The 20,717-nt window shown below is 33.0% G+C and overlaps 4 protein-coding genes and 1 long non-coding RNA gene across 8 annotated transcripts; 3 read left to right on the top strand and 2 right to left on the bottom strand.

Annotated features, from left to right (window-relative positions):
• Window positions 1-367: 367 nt before the first annotated feature.
• Window positions 368-883, top strand: LOC114170436 (dehydration-responsive element-binding protein 3-like). Its single transcript, XM_028055909.1, has one exon. It carries the CDS (start codon window positions 368-370, stop codon window positions 881-883), a length of 516 nt encoding a protein of 171 aa, XP_027911710.1.
• Window positions 884-3,665: 2,782 nt separating this feature from the next.
• LOC114170598 (probable beta-1,3-galactosyltransferase 8) lies at window positions 3,666-5,889 on the top strand. The gene is given in 9 exon segments (XM_028056107.1): window positions 3,666-3,969; window positions 4,056-4,120; window positions 4,244-4,416; window positions 4,529-4,606; window positions 4,609-4,785; window positions 5,018-5,105; window positions 5,210-5,335; window positions 5,419-5,528; window positions 5,616-5,889. Coding segments are annotated over 9 exon segments (1,119 nt in total). The 5' UTR covers window positions 3,666-3,816; the 3' UTR covers window positions 5,765-5,889.
• Window positions 5,890-7,581: 1,692 nt separating this feature from the next.
• On the bottom strand, window positions 7,582-9,207 carry LOC114170026 (protein BEARSKIN2-like). The gene is made up of 3 exons (XM_028055493.1): window positions 8,918-9,207; window positions 8,492-8,769; window positions 7,582-8,367 (listed from the first exon to the last, which is right to left on the bottom strand). The coding sequence occupies exons 1-3, from the start codon at window positions 9,078-9,080 to the stop codon at window positions 7,723-7,725; spliced, it is 1,086 nt and encodes a 361-aa protein (XP_027911294.1). The 5' UTR covers window positions 9,081-9,207; the 3' UTR covers window positions 7,582-7,722.
• A 4,814-nt stretch (window positions 9,208-14,021) lies between these two features.
• LOC114169315 lies at window positions 14,022-16,846 on the top strand. 4 transcript variants are annotated; one of them, XR_003600895.1, is made up of 5 exons: window positions 14,022-14,141; window positions 14,275-14,351; window positions 14,555-14,611; window positions 15,835-16,271; window positions 16,494-16,846. It is a non-coding gene; the product is annotated as an uncharacterized LOC114169315 (long non-coding RNA). The 4 variants fall into 4 exon arrangements; XR_003600894.1 differs by having other exon boundaries at window positions 14,544-14,611; XR_003600892.1 differs by lacking the exon at window positions 14,555-14,611 and having other exon boundaries at window positions 16,173-16,271.
• On the bottom strand, window positions 16,422-19,596 carry LOC114169314 (PHD finger protein At1g33420). Its single transcript, XM_028054423.1, has 5 exons — window positions 19,117-19,596; window positions 18,548-18,674; window positions 18,245-18,460; window positions 17,539-18,147; window positions 16,422-17,454 (listed from the first exon to the last, which is right to left on the bottom strand). The coding sequence occupies exons 1-5, from the start codon at window positions 19,439-19,441 to the stop codon at window positions 16,608-16,610; spliced, it is 2,124 nt and encodes a 707-aa protein (XP_027910224.1). The 5' UTR covers window positions 19,442-19,596; the 3' UTR covers window positions 16,422-16,607.
• Window positions 19,597-20,717: the final 1,121 nt, after the last annotated feature.

The raw sequence follows: 20,717 nt of genomic DNA, 5'->3' as shown, positions 1-20,717 counted from the left end.
CCAAAATTTTAAAATGGACTAATTCTAAAATTTACTGAAAGTTAAAGAACCAAAAACATATTTAACTCTTTATTTTTTTTATATGATTTAGTATGAATCATCGATTCTTTAAAAAAAATACACTAATACTTTAATCAATTATTTATATTAAACCAAATAAAAATATAAAATAAAAAAGTAGAATAGTAATATTACCAACGGTGATAAATTTCAGAAGTGTCCGTGTTGGTTGAGGACTAGTAAAAGGAAAATGCCAGCTAGATTCATGGTACAGCGAGAGTTCACAGTTCCAAGGAACAGTGTGTGGGTAAATAAATAAAGGGTGTTGGGGGTGGTGGGAGAGAGGGTAACACTTGTTTTTGAGGTGATGAGCATAACCGAAGAAGAAGAAGGGAAAGGAGGTTCCAGGAAGCGCCGGCGTGAGGCGGAAACTGCATTCCGGGGAGTGAGGAAGCGGAGCTGGGGACGTTACGTATCGGAGATAAGGCTGCCGGGTCAGAAAACCCGGATATGGCTCGGGTCCTTCGCGTCGCCTGAGATGGCGGCCAGGGCTTATGACTCCGCCGCTTTCTTCTTGAAAGGAACATCTGCCATCCTTAATTTCCCCGACCTCGTCCACTCCCTTCCTCGCCCTCTCTCCTCCTCCCGGAGAGACATACAATCCGCCGCCGCAACAGCCGCTCTCCACCCTCCTTCTCTCGCTACCAACAGCAGCGGCACCTGGTGGGACAACTTGGGAGACGAATCCAGGATTTCGACGACGTCGTTTGAGGATGTGAAAGAGGCGCCTCTGATGAGCCCCCTAAGGGTGGACTTCACTTTCGGAGATTTCTCCTGGAACAACCTCTTCCATTTCAACTATGATGACATTCTTATGTCGTGATCTTAGGAATTAGGTTGTATTTCATCTGTTCTCTACTTTTTCCCACACTTTCTACTTCTAAACCAATAAACTACTGTACATACAAAATAGACTCTTTCATTTTACTGATCACTTGCATGGGTTTAAATGGACGTCGCCTATGTTTAAAAATCACTACTATTTTTATTTAAATAATTTAAATTAAAAAATTACATTTTTTATTTATTTTTGAAGTTTAGAATTGTATTTTAGTGTTTATAAGCAAGATCAAAATATCAATTTTGTATGTTGGGTAATACAGAATCATGTCATATTAACATTTTTTTATGATGATTTATGAACGTCCTTGTTTAATTTCTCCATAAATAATGGACTGCCAGATCACTTTTAAACATAACAGTGTAGAAGAGAAAACAAACCTCCTTAAATTGAAGGTATGCTCAATCTACCATAGTGCTAAAGTTTTATTACTAAGCTTTTAGGATACTTTTTTGCTTTTACAACCGTCAAAAAGACGATCTCACTAGTTTTGTTTTAGTATAATGATATTCTAATTATTCTTTAATTTCCTATTTTGATTTTTTTTAATAGTGTAATGTAAGAATTTAAGAATGATTCGAATGATGAGTTAAAATTAGGTTAAAATATCATTATATTTTCTTAAATTATGAACTGCATTTAAAGTAGGATAATGATACTTTGATTACTGAATTTTAACAATTTTTTCTTAGAATCTTCTAAATGTTTTGAAATATTAAGAATGAGAAAAATAAAAAATAGAAAATCATTTAAAAGATAACACCTAAGATTATAAAAGAAAGTTATCAAAATTTAGTAGTCAAAAAATCATTTTCTTTTATAAGTAACAATGAAGATTGAGCCTCCGCAATACACAAAACCGGACATACATCAATAAATCTTTCAACTTTTTCAAATGAAAATTATCTTTTGACAAGAAAAAATTTGACAAATTTAACAAAATTTTTAAAAATGAAATTAACAAACTTAAATTTTTATTTTTTAATTAAAATAAAATAATATTTTTTTTACCTAAATAAGAAAGTTTGTTAAAATTTGTTAAAAGAACTTTGTCAACCAATAATACCTCTTTTCAAAGTGATGGAGTGCATATATTTGTACATCACCTTTAAATCTATGGTAGAGATTGAATCTTCGCAAATGCACAAGATTGAATGTCACACCAAGACATGACACACTCATGACTTTTTCGACCTTTTTTAAAGTGACGGACTACATAGATTTGTTATCCACCTTTAAACTGATGTGGAGATTGAATATCCGCAGATATAACATATAATATTGAATGTTATATTACACAAGACCTTACACACGTTGATGTCCCTTTCAGCTCCTATAAAGTGATGAACTACGTAGATTTTTTTCACCACCTTATATCTATTTATGTAAATAACTATATTTTGCAAAACACATTTAAAATATTTTAATAACTATACTTCATAATTTAATTTTCAAAAGTTGTCTATCCATAAAAGAAAATCTTATTCCTTTTAGTTCTCTAAACAATTGAATACTTATAAAATATTACTACAATCATTCTTCTCATCTTAATGTTTTTTTTCTTATTTATGTCATCTTTTTAAAAAAAATTAAAAAACAAGAAACAATAGACATCCAAAAAAAAAAAGATAATACAAAGAATGATCCGGAACTCGGCCCATTTGTTTGATTAGTTTAAAAGTCCAAATCATTCAATTCATTTACTCATGTATGCCCTCACTTCTTCACCTCCAACTTTTCTTTAAAAAATCAATTGAATGGAAGAAGAATAAAAGCTTATTTCTTCACGATTTTTAAAAACTATTTCACCCTTTACAAATTTAAAAACCAAACGACATATTTTATGGAACAAAAAAAAAACAAGGGGTTGAATTTGACGAATTTGAATATTTGTCACACAATTTTTCAATATGTAAGACAATAAAGAATTGTAAGTAGCGCGAATTGTGGTTTATGTTTCCATCCAAGCGTAGAATATTCATGAAATCAGAGAATTGTAGTAGGATATGTTGCTGTCTCTATCTTATCTCCATTTTAACACGTACGAAGTTTGTTTAGTACACACTTAATTGGTGTTAGAAAGATTGCCCACACAAACAGAGGAAAATGTAGTTATTTTCTTGTTAATACCTCAATTTGTTGCATCATCAAAACCACATGATCAAACTACCAACATTCTGGCAATCAAAAACATACCATATAACTATAATGCCATTTATAGAGTTAGGGCCAGGAACATCACACTCTCAGACATCTCTTCCAATCACTGTATTACTATTCTTTTTTTTAAGGATTTTCAGTCAAGCACATCATTTTAAGGTAAATTGACTCATTTGGTCTTGTTTTTTATACTCCTCTGTTAATCAACTATTTCTTATTTCACTGTATGATAAACAATTAAGGAAACAGCTAAGTAGTTTAGTGATGATGATGTTCGATTTTGCTAATGATTTCAAAACTGTTTGTTCAGTACCTAATGGGCAAAGAGAATCAAAGTTAGCTCTCTTCGGTGTTTGAAAGCAAGATAAACATTTTTGCTTCACACATTCATTGCCTTTTGCAATGAACATCCCACTCATGCTCACGTGATATGCCCAAGACCCACCCAAATTTCATGGCTAAATCAAATTGTTCCAACACAATACTAACAGTTACATCAACAAACGTAGATCACAAGACTTTTCCTTAAAACGGTAACCCATGTTGCTTTCTAATGTTGCATTTACTTGATTCCTGCGACCTAATCAACATGGGAAATCCCACATGCCCATGATGAATTAATTGCTTTCCATGTTTCAGCTCCATCTGATTTAAGTACTGAAAACCTTGGTGAAGGGCGAATTTAAGTTGAAGGTGGTGTCTTCAGAAAGATCGTGACGCAATTGTGTTGTGGTGTTCTTGTTGAGATAGAAAAGATGAGGGGAAAAGCAGCTTCAGGAAAGACAGTTTTTTTTGTATGCATTGCATGCTTTCTTGCAGGAACACTCTTTAGTGGCCAGATGTGGACACGACCCTCTAACCATGAAAATACACTGCAACAATCCACACCTGATTGTGATCACAAGCGAGTTAGTACACAATTTCTTGTGTTTCGTTATTCCAAACTATGTTCAGACACATACAAAAGAAACTGATTTTCATGTTTTTCTGACAGAAACTTATCGAAGGCGGATCTGGTGATGTAATGGAGGAAGTGGTGAAGACTCATCAAGCTATCAAGTAAGATAAATATCTCCGACTTAGTTACACCAATCTCGTTGCTCCATGCTTAAATTTATTTTCTAAATCTCAAACTTTAACTTTGGTTTTTTTTTTTGTTTTCATAACATGTGTGAAATGAAGGTCTCTGGATAAGGCAGTTTCGACGTTGGAAATGGAACTGACAGCAGGTAGGAGAAGCCAAAGTGGTGGGCAGAAAATGCAAAAGCGAAAGGCTTTTGTGGTGATTGGTATTAACACAGCGTTTAGCAGCAAAAGGCGAAGAGACTCTATACGCGAAACATGGTTACCTAGAGGTACACTACTAGGCAAAAGCACAATTTTTGTGCTTTTGCCTACTACTACTACTGCATGTATGTGATGAAATGAAAAAGGAGAGTAATGTGTTTGATGTGTGAAAACAAACAGGGAATGATTTGAAGGAGCTAGAGAAAGAGAAGGGCATTGTTGTGAGGTTCGTGATCGGGCACAGCACCACACCAGGGGGGTTTTGGATAAAGCAATTGATGCAGAAGAGGCAGAACACAAGGACTTCCTCAGGTTAGACCACGTTGAAGGTTATCATGAGCTATCTTCCAAGACTCGCCTCTACTTTTCCACCATCACTTCTTTGTGGGATGCTGATTTCTACGTCAAGGTAGACGATGATGTCCATTTAAATCTAGGTATGTCTTTCAAATTTAGCCAACAAAAATACAATTGTCCGGAAGAAACAAGGCAATAAAGGAAAGAAATACAGTTTTGGAATGAGAGTGGTATTAATGTCTTATGTAGTTGGGTTCACGTCTTATTGGTATTTGGTATTTGTTCTTTCCTGTGAAACCTTATCTGTAAACCTAACATTTATATATCAGACAATCTTTTATTTCCAAAATTTTCATCTATGTATTTATTCAGGTATGCTAGTGAGCACACTCGCCAAGTACCGATCAAGACCCAGGGTTTACATTGGTTGCATGAAATCTGGTCCTGTTCTATATCAAAAGTGAGGTTTCTCTTTTATATTGTGGCAAAAACGGTCCTGTTCTAAACCATGAATCATTAAAAGATTTGTTCGTAATCGTAACCTTATTTGAACATGCATGGCAGAGGAGTAAAGTATCACGAGGCTGAGCACTGGAAATTTGGAGAGGAAGGAAACAAGTACTTCAGGCATGCCACTGGTCAAATATATGCCATCTCCAAGGATCTCGCAACTTATATATCCATCAATTGGTGATTTTTCATCGTTCTTTCCCATTCTACGTGAAGACTTGAAGTAATGAATTGTGTTAACTTACGAGAATCGCGTTTTGCAGGCCCATATTGCACAAATACGCAAATGAAGACGTATCCTTAGGTTCGTGGTTATTGGGCCTGGAAGTTGAACATGTGGATGAACGGTCCATGTGTTGCGGAACCCCACCTGGTACGTTTTCCTACGTAGTTCACATGTTAAGAAACTTTGTTTATTTGTAATGTTGTGAAAATAATTTCAATGTTATGTTGTACGTAGATTGTGATTGGAAGGCAAGGACGGGAAATGTGTGCGTGGCATCTTTTGATTGGTCATGCAGTGGTATATGTAAGTCGGTGGAGAGAATGAAAGACATACACAAAGCTTGTGGGGAGGGACATGGAGCTGTTTGGAACATTGAACTCTAATTCTCAGTTTTCACACACAAAATTTTATACCTTTACTACTTTTGCATCTAGAGAGATGGAGTGAATTTTATTTTTCTTTAATGGAAATGGTTAATTTTGTTGAGGGATATACTTTTTCTTCCAAAAAAAACACTATGCATATTTCATTATATAATCTAGTTTTCCCTTCCATATTTTATAATTCATCATATAAAATCTATAAAACTTTATTTTATATCGGTTTTTTTTATATTTAGTATGATTTTTTGGTAATTATTTTGCGAAACTTTACATATAATTTACAAAATGTTAAGAGCAATGTCAAAACTATGTAACTTTTCGACTTAATCATCCTCAATGAATAACGAGAAGATAGTGTTATCTCATACACATAACAACAACGCAATCCTAAATTAAAACTCTATAACGATATCAAAATTAATCACCAATAACAAATTTAACCAACCTCTCAGTATTAATTAATCGTGACATTTATTAACATTAATGATTATAAGAAAAAAAAAATTCTCAAAGATTTAAACAACCTCAGTATTAATTAATCATCACATTTATTAAAATTATTATTTTCAGAAGAAAAAAAATCTCAAAGTTTTATGGTCTGAAGTTCCTTTTATTCCAGACAACTAATTAGGTCTTTATAGCTTCTACTAGGGATAAAAAAAATTGTGTACTTGAGGACATCAAATCTCGAAATAATTTGAAAGCTTATAATTAGGTATATGGGTAGACTATATAAATGATATATTCTATAATTAATTGTACTTTTGTCTTTAAGTATTATGGATATTGTAATTTTAGTTTTTCATGCTGTAATAATGTTAATTGAGTCCTTCAAGTACAGACAAATATGTAATTTTAATTTCTGTATATCATTAGTTACTATTTCCTTAATAAATTAAAGGTGATTGAAAAATTATGGTATCTTAGACTGAATAAACACAATTGAAACTTTAAAGATTAAAATTACACTGATCATATATGATGATCCTATTGAAACAATATAGATATGTGTGATTAAAATCACACTAATGTTAATACCTGGATTATTAAAGATTTAACTATTTTTTTATTAATTACTTGTTATTGGGAGGAGAGCAGCAAGGTGCAGAATTCGCAAGTAACTACCACTTGAAATTACTTAAACGCTCCGGCTTAATTTTATATAAAACATATTTTTTTATAAAAACATATATTCTTTAAAATCATTTATTTGTAATTCTATTTTACTTTTTCTAAAGTTAATATTTTAAGAAATATTTATTGATGCCTTCATGTATCCGTTAATGCTTGTATATAGATTCCATAAATATTTATTTAAGGAATACTTGTGTAGTGAGCAGATTTTTATCAAAGACAACGAATAGGTTATTATTATCCATGATGCTCGTTCCACCCAATAGCCAATAATTTTGTTTTCAGAAATATTTTGAATATGTTAAATTACTGTTAACTACAAAAGTTCTGAACTTTGTAGGAAAGTCCTTATTAACTACAACAAAAGTTTTAGAAAAGCGTTGTATATAATTATTAAAATTTAGTGAAAATCGTAAAATTAAAAGGACAAATTTGTATAATTTTCGGCGAATTTAAAGAATGAAAGAGTGTTGAAAAATTGTTTGATAGCACATAGGAGAAATTTATTACGTATCATAATTGGTCATGCATCATGCAATTGTAACATTGCAAATAATCAAATCTTAGACATAGAATTAATCAACACCACCATAATTGCATTTGTTTTCAATGGCAGTGCTTGAGAAACAAATGGATTGAAATATTACAATTAATGAAGTCTTGAAGCATAAACAATTGAAACCAGTATATATATATATGAGAATAAATATAAATAGTGTCTTCTTGATCCATATTTTAAAATGGTTAGAGGCATCTAATTAATAATCTCCAACCTATAGCATCACTTGAATCTGTTTGGTTGATCTGAGTGTAAGAAAATGAAGTCATTGTTTTCCTCCATAGGCCCAGAAATCCATTTCTCCCCGCAACGAAAGCTGGTTGATCTGATGCACAGACTGAGGATTTGGCTCCTCAAATCTCAGTCCTTTGTTTGATTCTTCATTCCCAAGATGAGAGGTAACAAGCCTATCAAGAACGCCCCATTCGTTTATTCCTTCACCTCTTCCACCACCCATTTCTTGGTTTGGCTCACACGATCCAACCTCAATTCCAGACTCCGAAACTTGATATCTCAGGCCCTCGCTGCCACTCTCACACTCCCTAGGGTTTCCCATCAGTTGCTTTGCCATTACAGGGGTTTCTGAAGGTAGAGATGATGCATAGGAGTAGTCAAAAACCATAGGTTTCTGGGTTTGAAGAAGGGTTTGGGATTGGAACAGTGATGAGTACTGGGGATTTTGCAAGTGTGGGTAATGGAGAGCGAGCTCGGGCTTATCAAGCTCAAGCCCAGGTGAGTTCCTATGATTTTGGTGTAGCAAGTAATGGTTTTCTCTATGTATGAAGGAGCGTCCGTTACTGCTTGAGGAATTGTTCATTTGTTGATCTGGGTTATGTGTAGACCCACCTTCATTTCCAATCTTGAATAAATTCTTCTTCTTGAACACTCTGCACACCACCCACCCATCTTCCTACAAATACATTCAGACATGCATGTATCATTAAAAAATGATTATGTGCAGAAACTTTTTTGTTGGTGTTGAAGGATATATATATATATAATTCAGTGAGAGTGAGAGAGAAAGAGAGAGATACATTGGCGCTTCCTTGAGGGTCATTGGCTTCTTCTAGACGGTACTCATGCATGATCCAATCGGTCTTTTGTCCATGAGGAGCTCTTCCTTTGTAAAACACAAGGGTTTTTCTCATTCCAATCTTCTTGTAGCTGTTCCTGATGCACTTGTCTCTCCCTGTTGCTTTCCAGAACCCTGCATTCGTTGCTCTATTAGTCCTTGAACCTGTAGGGTACTTTCGATCCTTGTGACTGAAGAAATACCACTCGTTTTGTGGAGTTGATCCAATTCTACATCTTTCTGTTCGTCATCATAAATTCAAGACAATCGCAAGTTAAAATCAGATAAACAAGACCAAGTATGAAGATTGAAAAATATGAGCAAAAGAGCATGCAGAAAGAAAATCGAATCATACAGAAAACAACATTTACTCCTCTAAATAATTTACCTTGCAAATCCCAAGGCTCCATCTTGTTCAAGTCGACCTCTCGAATAACATCCATGTCAAACTTCTGAAACGAGACCTTCTTCTTCAAGTAGTAATGAAGAAGCTCCTCGTCCGTTGGATGAAACCTAAACCCCGGCGGCACTCCACCATTAGAGGAAGCCATGGAATCTCCGAACTCAAGCTCTCAATCACTTCACAAGTAGCTGCTTTTTTCTATTTCTCTCTCTCTCTCTCTCTTTGAACTCAATCAATTTGAAGAACTAAGCAATCAATTCGTACGTGGTGTTGCAAGCATGGCACTTATATACCTTCTCGGTTGTCAACGCCACCATTACACACTGTGACCATATAGAAAGGGTTGACGGCCGGTGACTACGCCGACGGGAGTGGTTAAAGCTACCTATCGTAAAAAGCAAGTTTACGGAATGAATGTGACCAGTATGATTGCTATTTTTTATTATTTTCGATCATTTCTTCGTATTTTTCCTAGGGTTTCCCCCACAATCGTAAGGGGAGCGTAAGTTACACTTTCTTATCCGTAGTAATTAACCTATATATACCGTTATAGTTTCGACTTTGAGAAAAAAAAAAACAAAAAAACTGTTATTGTGACGCAAATCCGACATAACTAGGCATGCTTAATCTGTGGTTAGGGAATGATATAATGTTAGTCAAAACCCTAGTTTGTAATATTGACTTTTACGTGATATATATAATAATTGTGAGCTGTTTAAAGGTCACTAACATCACTAACTCAGAATTTGCTTTTACGTACGTGAGACTTCACCTTACAAATTCTACAGATTCTGCGTGGTGAGATATGATATGATCGTATATATATACATGCATACACGTGTGTGTGGTGGTATGGTATACTAATTAATACAACATGCATACAAAATTAATTTCATTTTTCGGATCTGTAATTAGGTGTCACATTTAATTAACGAAAATGTTAAGACTAATATATATCATATGTAAATATATTGGTTGAATTCAAACTATTACCGTATCTCGAATCCTATAGAAAATTAAGATAGTGTTTGTGTGAAATGAGAACAGATGAGGTTGTGAATTGTTAAGAATCTATTCCACGCGCTTCTGAAAACACTGTGGACTAAGCAGCAATAGATATTAGTTTAGTAATTTTGTGGAAATATTTAAATCGGTAAATGATCCCGAGAAATAAAAACTAAGATAGTTTATAGGTTAGTATTTGATTGTTCTTAAAGCAATGTTAGGAAAAACGGTAGTAAAGGTTCTTGGGATTTCCGCATTTCATTGGACGGCCGAAGTTTTATACTAATAAAATTGTTGTTGATGGGTATTTTTTTATGTAAATTATTGAGAATGATATAAAGTTTTAAGAAATTTTAGGGTTAGTCTTAAATGTTGATAGAGAGAGTTAGAGACGCAGTCGCCATAGCTGGGGCAAGCACATGTGGGTATGACCTGAAGCGCATTCAGATTGCTTTGGTTGATTCAATTGCACGCATTGTTTTTGTACTTTTTCTGATTTATTATCTTTCCCAATGGGGTTTTCGATCTTGCATATCAACCATATATACGAAATGTCTATAAAAGATATGTGTAAAACTTGCATGCAGAGTATTCTTTTTTCATTTCACTTTATGACTATGGTGTGATAGTTAATTATGATTGAAGAAACAGAGAATGATAGGTGCAAAAATGAGTAATTATGGAGATTTCATCATAATTAACATGAGTAGTTGATGGTCTTGTTCGGAGAAATGATTGGTTAATTGAGGGAAACATGAAATCTCAAAGTCCGTGTATCTGCATTCGTTCATGCATGCATATTTTTCTCCTGTAGACCGGATATTTATATTACTTCATGACAGCTGTTCCCAATATTATGTTGACTCAAATATGCTGGAAAACTTTTGAACTATTTCCTGGTGATTGTACAAACATAGAAAATACCAAAAAAAAAAAAAATATATATATATATATATATATATCATTTTCTCTAAACTCAATCATGTCTTCAACATTTAAGTCGAAGTAGTGTCAATCTCTTATGTAAGTTTGGTTTATGTCTTATACATATTCTTTTTTTTCGGTGAATTTTTTCCTCGAATTAGACCTATAAGTAGTATTACAATAATGCAGCGAATGGTGTTGATACTGGTTTTTTTTTGCTATTATACTTTACTTCTACAACCGAAATATATCACGGTGAGGTAAAAAAAAAAGGAAAATTAAGGCTTTGATTCCTAACCGAAACCTATATTTCAGGAATAGGCTTCAATTGATAAAACAACCAAAATATAAAAATGATTAAAAAAAATTATAGGTTTCGATCAAATGCGAACAAGAACAAGAGCGGGAGTGTGAGCGAGAATAAGAACGAGAGACTAAAATGGCTAAAATGAGAATCAATAACCAAGTCAACAACAATATTGTGACGTCCCAAATATAATAGATCAACATGAGCTTACAACGGCAGTGCCCCAACGTGAAAAGAAGACAATGGTCACAAAAATGCAATGACTACACCAAAATGAGAAGAAAAACAACATTATGAGTGCGAAGAGAAAAACAAGAATGAAAGGAAGAAATAAACAAGAAGGAAGATAAATGATAATGAAGATAAAAACAAACTTCAACAAAGACTATAATAGAAGAAAACACAAAATTACAACAATAGATGAGAATGTCATTTTCGAAAATAGTTACACAAAATTGAAATCTATAATTTTGCAAATATTACGACATCATTATATGTTTCAATTTTTTTAAAACTCAAAGTCTATATTCATATATAGTCATGTATACACTTCAATTATCCTTGAACCGCGGCCAATAATTATACAAATACTTTAAATAATATCACCACATATTATAAATTTTGTTTTTCTTAAAATGAAACATATTAACTTATGTCAAATTATATATTTGCAATAATGTTAGAGTCAAAGATCATCTCCGACTCATACAAATACCTTAAGATAAATTGTCATACAAAATACCCATTGATTTGATTCTCAAATAAAATAAAATGTGAATAAACAATTTTTTTATAAAAATTCATGTCTTTTTAAGTTAAAAATAAATAAATTTATATACTATTTAAAGTTTGAGAATCAAATTTATAAACATCAAAACATTTAAAAAATATATAATAACCAAAATGACAATGTTTTTAGTTAAAGTTATAGTATCTTATTGTAATTTATTTTTTCATCAAGGAAGATTACATGTGATATAATCGACATCTACTACGTATTTTGTTCAAAAAAGTTAGGTCTGAAAATTTTATTCTTTTAAAAATTTTCTAGAACGTATTTTATATGATCTGGACTTATTCTAAAATTAATTGCATGAAATATTTTGAAAGACTTATTCAAGTAATTTTTGTTTTAAAAAAAAGTTATATTTCATTCTAAAAGAGTTTATTCTGAAATTTTTGTTACAAAAGTTCTGTTTCAAAAATCGAGTTCCAGAAATTCTAGAAAGTTTATTCTATAAGATTTTCTATAGCATATAACCCAAAAGTTAACTCTATAAAACAAGAAATAAAACGATTATTTTAAAACTTATGTGATAGAGAAAGAAAAAAGCAATGCCTTAATTATACCCCTTAAATTAAAATTTTCCCAATTTTTGTTACTATTTGCAGACCCCTTCCCCTTCTACTTTCTCTTTGCACCTCCCTAACCTTGGGACTCCTGATTAATCCTTTTTCGACTGTTTCAATTTCTGAAAATAGAATATTTGTATTTTCGTTGAAATTTTATCTTTCTAAAATTTTAATTTTTTAAAATCTCTTTAAATTTAAAGAATAACAAAGGACAATCTTAGTATAATTTTAATTTTAATGTGGTTGTAAGTGACAATCAAGTTTAATCAATTAGATTATCAGAAAGTGTAGAAAGAAAAATTTGCTAATAATCATCTAGTTTAACACAATAGAAATTAATTACCGGACTGACTCAAGAGAAAATCGTATTTTATAGTATATTGCTCTGGTCAATAGTCAAACTCATAGACCCTTTTCACGAAAAATCTCAAAAATAACTTTTTTTATGGGGTTGAAGATATTGCACTTTAATCTATTGATAATATATTCTTTATTAAAATTGAACAACTTCAAACATTTTCTTAAATCACGTTATTTTCTTTTGTAATTGTAGTTAGTATCATGTCATGTCTTAAAACAATTGTTATCTATATGTTAAATTGTTATCTGTAGTTTTGTACATAAACGATTAAAATTTTTACTAAATTATAATTTATTGGTGAAATCAAATACACCATTTTATTCTTTAATTTTTGTTTTAATTTATGAAAAATGAATTATAACAAAAAGAAGACAAAGTTAATGAACTTAGGACATTTGTTTCAAATGATTTAACTCAAACTTGCTAGAAAACATGTTTACAAAAAAAAAAAACGATATTTTGTAAGAGTTAATTAGACTGAAATTAAATTCTAGATGTCTATTTATGAAAACAACGAAGTTCAATAATTAATTCAAATGAAGTTAAAATTCAATTATAATTTACATTGTTTATTTGCAAAAAGGGATAAAGTTTGAGAATTAATTAAAACAAGGTGAAAGTTAAAAGTGTAATAATGTAAACGGGGTAAAAATTAAGTCTTTTAAATGATTTTCGCCTTTCTAAAGTAACATCGATAAGCATTTGTCTAAATAATTATACATTCGTAAAATTCTTTTTGTTAAAAAAAGAGAGTATTCATATGCTGTATGAACTTATAAATTAGCTGTTCATAAAATTCAATTAGTTGTTTGAGGAAAAATATTTGAATAAAGTTCTACGTAAAAGCAATTAAATGGAAGGATCTAAAAGTAATTTTAGAGAGGTAAAAGAAACTTTATAAAAATTTTCATAAAATATATTATGGTAAATTTTTATAAATACATAATTCAATGAAAAAATTAATTTACTATTTCTCATCAGTACTCAATAATCACCCATTGTAGTTGGAGATCCCTGTTTGATTAGGGTGTGATTAGAGTTTAATTTAATGGAAAATCTATTGGCTAGATGGGTTTGTGGTAATGACACTACTATAAGAGACCCAATGGGCCATAACTTATAACTGATCGGTTAAAAAACCACCTTCCCTAGTTTCTCTTTTCCTTGAATGCATTCAAGAACATTCTCTTTGTTTAAATCATCCTCTTCAACTTGTTCCGCAGCGCTACCCTAAGCCTTGGGATTAGGGCTTTTAACTGGTAACTATAGCATAATTAAGTAGCTACGTAAATCCTAATGTGTCTGTACTCTGCGACCTCTGATTCTGATTTTCTGATTCTGATTCATTCAATGTCAATTTAATCTGTGAATAATCTTTGAATTCGATCACAGATTAAGTTTCGTTTCTTGGAGTTGGAGGAATCCGCAATCTGCTTTCCCTCACTGTGCTCCCATCCATTCAATTAGAGGTGAGCCACTACGCCATAACTCTTTTTTTTTTTTTTTCATTTATTTGACTGATTTGCATTCGGTGAATTTCAATGGAATGCCGTGGCGAGGTTCTTTATTCTCAGTTACCACATGTATATTTCAATTCTTGTTAAAACTGTAATTACATTTGCCAGATCGTTCACAAATTTTACTTAGATTAATTTCGTTAGCTTGTATTTAGATCTAAATCTCATCATTGCGGCATCTTTCCCTCCCTAAGAAACTCAATTCTTGACCGGTACGACAATCTTTCAATACTCCCTCTTTACCATGACGAGTGTGTTCTACATGCTTGATTGTCAATGTCTTATATTATTACTATTGTCTGTTTTTAATCTGGCTGAAAAGGATAGTAGTTTGTTCTATTTTGTCACACATCAAGATGGTTAAGTTGAAAATCGCTCTGCCAGACAATTCTCAAGATTTGCTGTGCAAGCATTATTGTTTTGTGATTTCTTATTGCTTTTTAATGATGCTTCTTTCTGAACCCTATTTCCTCTTTGGTGCATATCGTATAAATACCTTAATGTAACTTAGTTATTAGCTTCATTGCATCAAGTCTACTTTACCCATCCAATCCTGAAAGCGATGAGAAACGGAATCTGGAATTGTTCTCTAAAACAGAAAGTGGTGCTACATCACTACATATTGGATAATTTCATGTCTTTATTCTGTTTATAAGTTTTTAGGGAAATTGTCTTGGCTATGATAAGGGAACGAAGCTAAATTAAGTACAACAATAGGCCTTTTCTAACCCTTTTCATGTCATTTATGTCTTTACTTGTATAGAAGAACTCAACGCGAGACTTTCTCTATCCATAATGGCTTATTCGGTTCTTATAATTACAAAACGCTTTTCTTTAGATCTTATTTAAAAACATGATATTTAAATCCTACACATACCATTTTTAATCCCTTCAACGAGAATTAAAAGAGATTAAAGATTATATGTGTAGGCACTAAAAGCAAATATTTATAGGTATAGGGACTATAGGATTTTCTGATAATACTGTCTATGTCAATACTTCATATTTTTTTTTATCGTTTATTTTATTGAAAGGGGTGGCTATTTGCTTCCTGTTCACAGTGGCCGATTTCCTTTTCTCTTTTAGTCAAACATTTTCCCACTTTATGTGTTATAACTACAAGGTCTGCAGAAATACAAAATGACTAGATAGTTATCCTTGACGTTGCTGCTTCCTGAAGACTCAGAGATTGATAACAATAGAGACTTGGGTATTATAGAGTGCTTAAGTTTCATGTCAAGTGGTAAGAGATATTCGATGGAGTAGTTAAATGGTTTGGTTCTCCTCTTTTAGCGGGTAGGTTTTTGGGGATAGTTTTGCTGGTCTTCAGATGCCTATAACATATCTTTGTATAGCTTCATGGTTGGCATTCCTTAATATTTTTAGGCAATGTATGTTTAAACTTTGCCATTTTACACTATTGAATTTAATGCAGCCAAGAAATCATGAATGGCCTACTTTGCATGAAAAGAAGGCAGGCATTTCTCTCCCTTGAGTTCTAACATGAAGTACAAAGTCATGGCAAAGCTAACTCACCTCAGAAGCCGCAATATTATTACACAAACCTTGTGCCAGTTATTGCATTTATGGTTTACTTAAATGTTACACCTCTTTCAATTGATTGAGTTCACTCCATCCGTCAAAGCAAATGAATGAGAAGCTTAAAACTAGATACTGTTTTAACATTTCTCTGAATTGTTGCATGTTTGATTTAGTACTTGCTGAACCTATAACAATCATTTTAACCTATCCACTGTTATGCACTTGTTCCAGCCAGAGGGAAGCTGTTGAAGTTCGTAGAGAAAGCCATCAAATCCAAGTGATAAAAATGTTATACGCCTTCCAATAAAAATAGTCATATCTACAACTCAAGTAAGTAGGCAAATTAACTACCGAGTTTGAGTAATATTTGAAGTTGTAATGTTACTAGCGAACCATTTTAAAAACGAAATGTTTAGAGAATACATCTTATTTACGTTATATTCTTCATTTTTCATTATACAATTTCAAGATAATAAAACAAGCACAAAACAAAGTTGTCATTTTTGATTCATATACGTTGAACTTGATAAAGTCAAGCTGTGCTGATTGCAGGCCTAAAGCTCTCAAAAAACAGAGGCTTCAAAACATTCAACTGGGCCCATTCACCGAAAATCCTAGCTGAAGACGACTAAAAACTATACAGATACATTTACAAAAACTATACACTCAACGTACACCAAAATTCACAGTTATGTTACATGAAACCGTGGGACAGTCCCTTGCTGCTGCCTCATCTCTGCAGGATGAGTTGAATATACAGGTCCCATTAGTTTCCTCAGCAGATGCTGGTGATCTCTTTTTCTCCTCACGGTACAAGTTGACACACCTCATGCAAACAAACTTAGAAGGCATGCCATCAGAATTATGAATTCCAGCGCATCTGGTATGCTGCCAAACGCCACAGGTATCACATGCTAGCATTTTCTCTCCGTCATCATCCTTAGCCCCACAAGTGCAATCAACCTTCCACACCTCAGTTCCTCGTTCCATCCGGAATCTGCTTAGCCCGTGTTTGGCTGGGCATTTACCTTGAATGCGGACTGATCCACTTGTTCCAAGCAAGAACTTTACTGTCAGGGAGTCACTGATTGACCCATATCCTAGGAGTTCTTCAGCTTGAAACCTCTTATACATTGCATACACCTCTTGAAAAGCATTAGTGGCTTCGCTCTTGAGCTCAGCAACGGTAGCATTCAAAGGCAACACAATTAGCTCTGGGGGTGGGGATGGATCGTCCTTAGGCTGATCAGAAAGCTCGACATGACACCACAGCCTAATAACAGAAGGCGGTTCAATGGCCATTTCATATGGTTTGTAATCTTTCATAAATTGTTTACAATCAAGGAGCTTCCTGGCTGAATCAGCAACCCTTTTCCTCATAATTCTAGGTCTGTAGGACATCATTTTGTCAGGATGTATTATTGAGTCGAATAAAAATGTCAAGTCAGAGATCAATTGCCCTTCTGTAGGGTAGCTTGAATGTATACTTAGTGCATTACTCATAGGTCCCAACCTGTTATTAAGTATATATAACACATGCTTTAGTTACATTAATTTAATATGCAATTGACAAAAGCAATGTCTTCTTCAATCTCACCTGAACTCGATTGCACAGGAAACAGGATTACATCGTGAACAAACTACCATCCCATTGGCTGCTAATTTCCCAGGCAAGTACTTAAGACAGTAGTCAAGAAGCTCTGGAGATGACACACCCCTGCATACAGCACCCTTGAGAGCACGCCTTGTAACCCATTTGGCCTCGGTACACGCACCTGATGCAATCAATACCTTGACAAGGGCTTGTTGCACCTCTTCAACATCTTTTCCCGTCCATGTACACAACAAATTACTGGTCTGCTTAAAACTTCTCATGGATATTGGCTTACGACATTCACGAATCAACATCAACAAAAAGGAGAAGAGATCTTGAATGTTTAGAAGTTCTGTTTCTGCCAAGGACTGGTAGAGAGAAATGATACACTCCAGGCGACTTCGTGGTCCCCGTCCATGAAATGAAAACGATGACAAGGGCATGCTTGACAGGGTATTCACCGCGTTTTTGTAGGCATCTTGGGTGAGAGCATAGCTGCCTGTTCCAAATTCATAAGCCCAATTACCATACCAGGAATGTCCTTTGGTGATTGCATGAAGCAATCGGTATTCCAGCCCAAATTTCTTGGACAAGTCCATCACACTAACCTTCCTGCTCAAGTATACGTATACAACACAATTATTAACTTATATAAAACGGGGTCGTGCGCATCCTGATGCCAAATGTGAGAAAAATGAGTGATTCAAACCTCACAGAAATTGAAGTACACAGTCTGTCCCAGAAATCCATAATATCAGATCCAGATAGAAGCTTAGAGCCACCTTCTCTTCCACTGAGAGTAAGCAGATGACCATAACCATTGGAATGGACCACACCATGAAGAAGATGGGTATTATCTTCAATCTGAAGATACACCCAGTCCTCAAGGTCATCCACGGTGATGGCAAAGTTACATGATTTACACCTGCAACCATGTGGAAGACTAGGTATTATGCATTCGAATGTCTCGCATAAAATGCTTTAATGGAAAAAAAAATGAAAAGACTTATACCTTGTTTCAGATAATTGGAGAAGGTTTCCACATCTTGAACAAGGTCTTTGATATGGTTCGACTGCATTACTCGCAGCCCTTATTATGAAATGATATCGCTTTCGACAAACGGGATGCCCACTCCACCCTTTATTTTTTTCAACAAAAAGTCAGCATTAGAGCACAACCATACATCCTCCATAGAGGCCCCATGTAAAAATATATATCACTAATATTAGTCTGTTTTCCCACACGCAATATTGTTATTAATTATTAATTTATCAAAAATACTACATTATTATAAATAAATAATTATACATGCATAAAATAAAATTGGCAAAATACATTACTGTATTGAAAAAAAAAAATAGCATAAAGTTTATTGTTTAATTTTCAGCAAAGCTCTGGACGGAAAAAAAAAATCAGGAAGAGTTGGAAACTCTACATACTGCCTTAGATAATGGAATAAGTTGTAAACAGAGTTAAAAAAAAAAAAGAATTAAAATTAACTGCCTGTTTAATTTGATTTTAAGCTAACGAGAAATGCATGGGTCTAGAGTCAGTGAGTCAAACTCGGCGAGTGGGCTCACCAACGACTCGGCACTGGTCACAATAAACAGAAGAGCGAGAACGAGTAACATCCTCCTCAACAATGTCAAGAGTGACGACCGCGGGTGAGAGATCGGGTCCGTCAACGAGGTCTCCGACACGGAACAAGATCTGCCACGTCATGAGGGACGGAAATAAGGAGGGAGGGAAAGTGATGCGCGCATGGTCTGAGAGAAAGCGTTGGACACTGGTCCGGAAGGGTTGGCCGGAAGAGGCGTCGGTGGTGGCCGGAAAAGTGAGGAAATCATAGAGATCAGCTGTGACTCTCCTCTTCATCCTCTTGGATGGTCTCTCGTTGACCACCATGGTCGGCGTGGAAGGTTTAGAGAAGATTAGGGGAAGAGATCTGATAGATAAGAGGGTGATGGAAAGCGGAAAGACTGAAACAGAATAGACGGCAGCAGTGTGGGTGGGAGGAAGTAGAAGAAGGCGCTGGTTGCTAGGGTTAGATGGATGGTTTATTTTTGCATATATCCACTTTTTCCGATGGCATATTTGTCATTTTCCCCTTAGTTATGGCGGTTCACTTTCCCTTTCTCTCTCAACTGCCTTTTCAATTTTCACACATTTTCATTTTTTTTTCAATATTACTTGATATTTTTTGCTTTCAACAAATAAATATTTTTAATTATATAGATTGAAATTATAAACATATTTCCAATATGGTTTCAATTTACCCACTTTTATGTATCGGATAACTTAATATAACTTCAAAATATAATATTCATATATATATATATATATTTAAAAAAAAATAATTATATAATATTTTTAGATATTTAACAATACTTATTTATATAATCATGACTGTATAAAATTAGATATTACATATAATCATTTAAATAATATAATTATCTTGAATAAAATTGAAAAAAAAAATGTACACTAAAAGAATAAATTTTATATAATGATGTAAAAAATACTTTTTATTGGCTTATAATGTTCTAGGTTTAAGATAATGTGAATATATTTATATTAATTGTTCTTGTTTTTTCTATTACTTAATTTATTATATATATATATATATATATATATTGTGAAAAATGTTTTTAACTTTTTTACTATGACAAAAATATGTGATATATTATTTTCATAAGAAATTTTAGGTTTAGTAGAAAATAAAGATTGTGATCATCTACAACATAAAGATGACAACATTTTTTATCTCTGCAATTAATAACATCTAATTAATATATATATATATATATATATATATATATATATATTAAGTGTGTATTTAATTTTCTTTAATTTTATTTATTGCATTCAACTATATTTTTCTCAACATTATTTATTAAAACATTTTTTATTGAAATTTTATTGATATATTCTGAATTCTATATAAACTTTCTCTAATTATTCTTAAATATTATCAACCAATAAAATAGATAAGTTGTGATCTTTTTAATAAAAAATTTAACTTTTATTGTCTATACCATCTACTAACATAAATATTAATTGAATAATAATGTGAAAACCTTTGGATTTATTAATAATCTAAGTTTGAAAAATTGATAGGAGTAACTATAAACTAAACCACTAAACCTGTAATGATTAAGCATATCAATGCACTGTTACTTAT

The sequence above is a fragment of the Vigna unguiculata genome, chromosome 11 (genome assembly GCF_004118075.2).
Source record: "Vigna unguiculata cultivar IT97K-499-35 chromosome 11, ASM411807v1, whole genome shotgun sequence".
Taxonomy (NCBI): domain Eukaryota; kingdom Viridiplantae; phylum Streptophyta; class Magnoliopsida; order Fabales; family Fabaceae; genus Vigna; species Vigna unguiculata.
The sequence above is the reverse complement of the archived record's forward strand: the minus strand, read 5'-3'. Positions and strand labels throughout refer to the sequence as shown.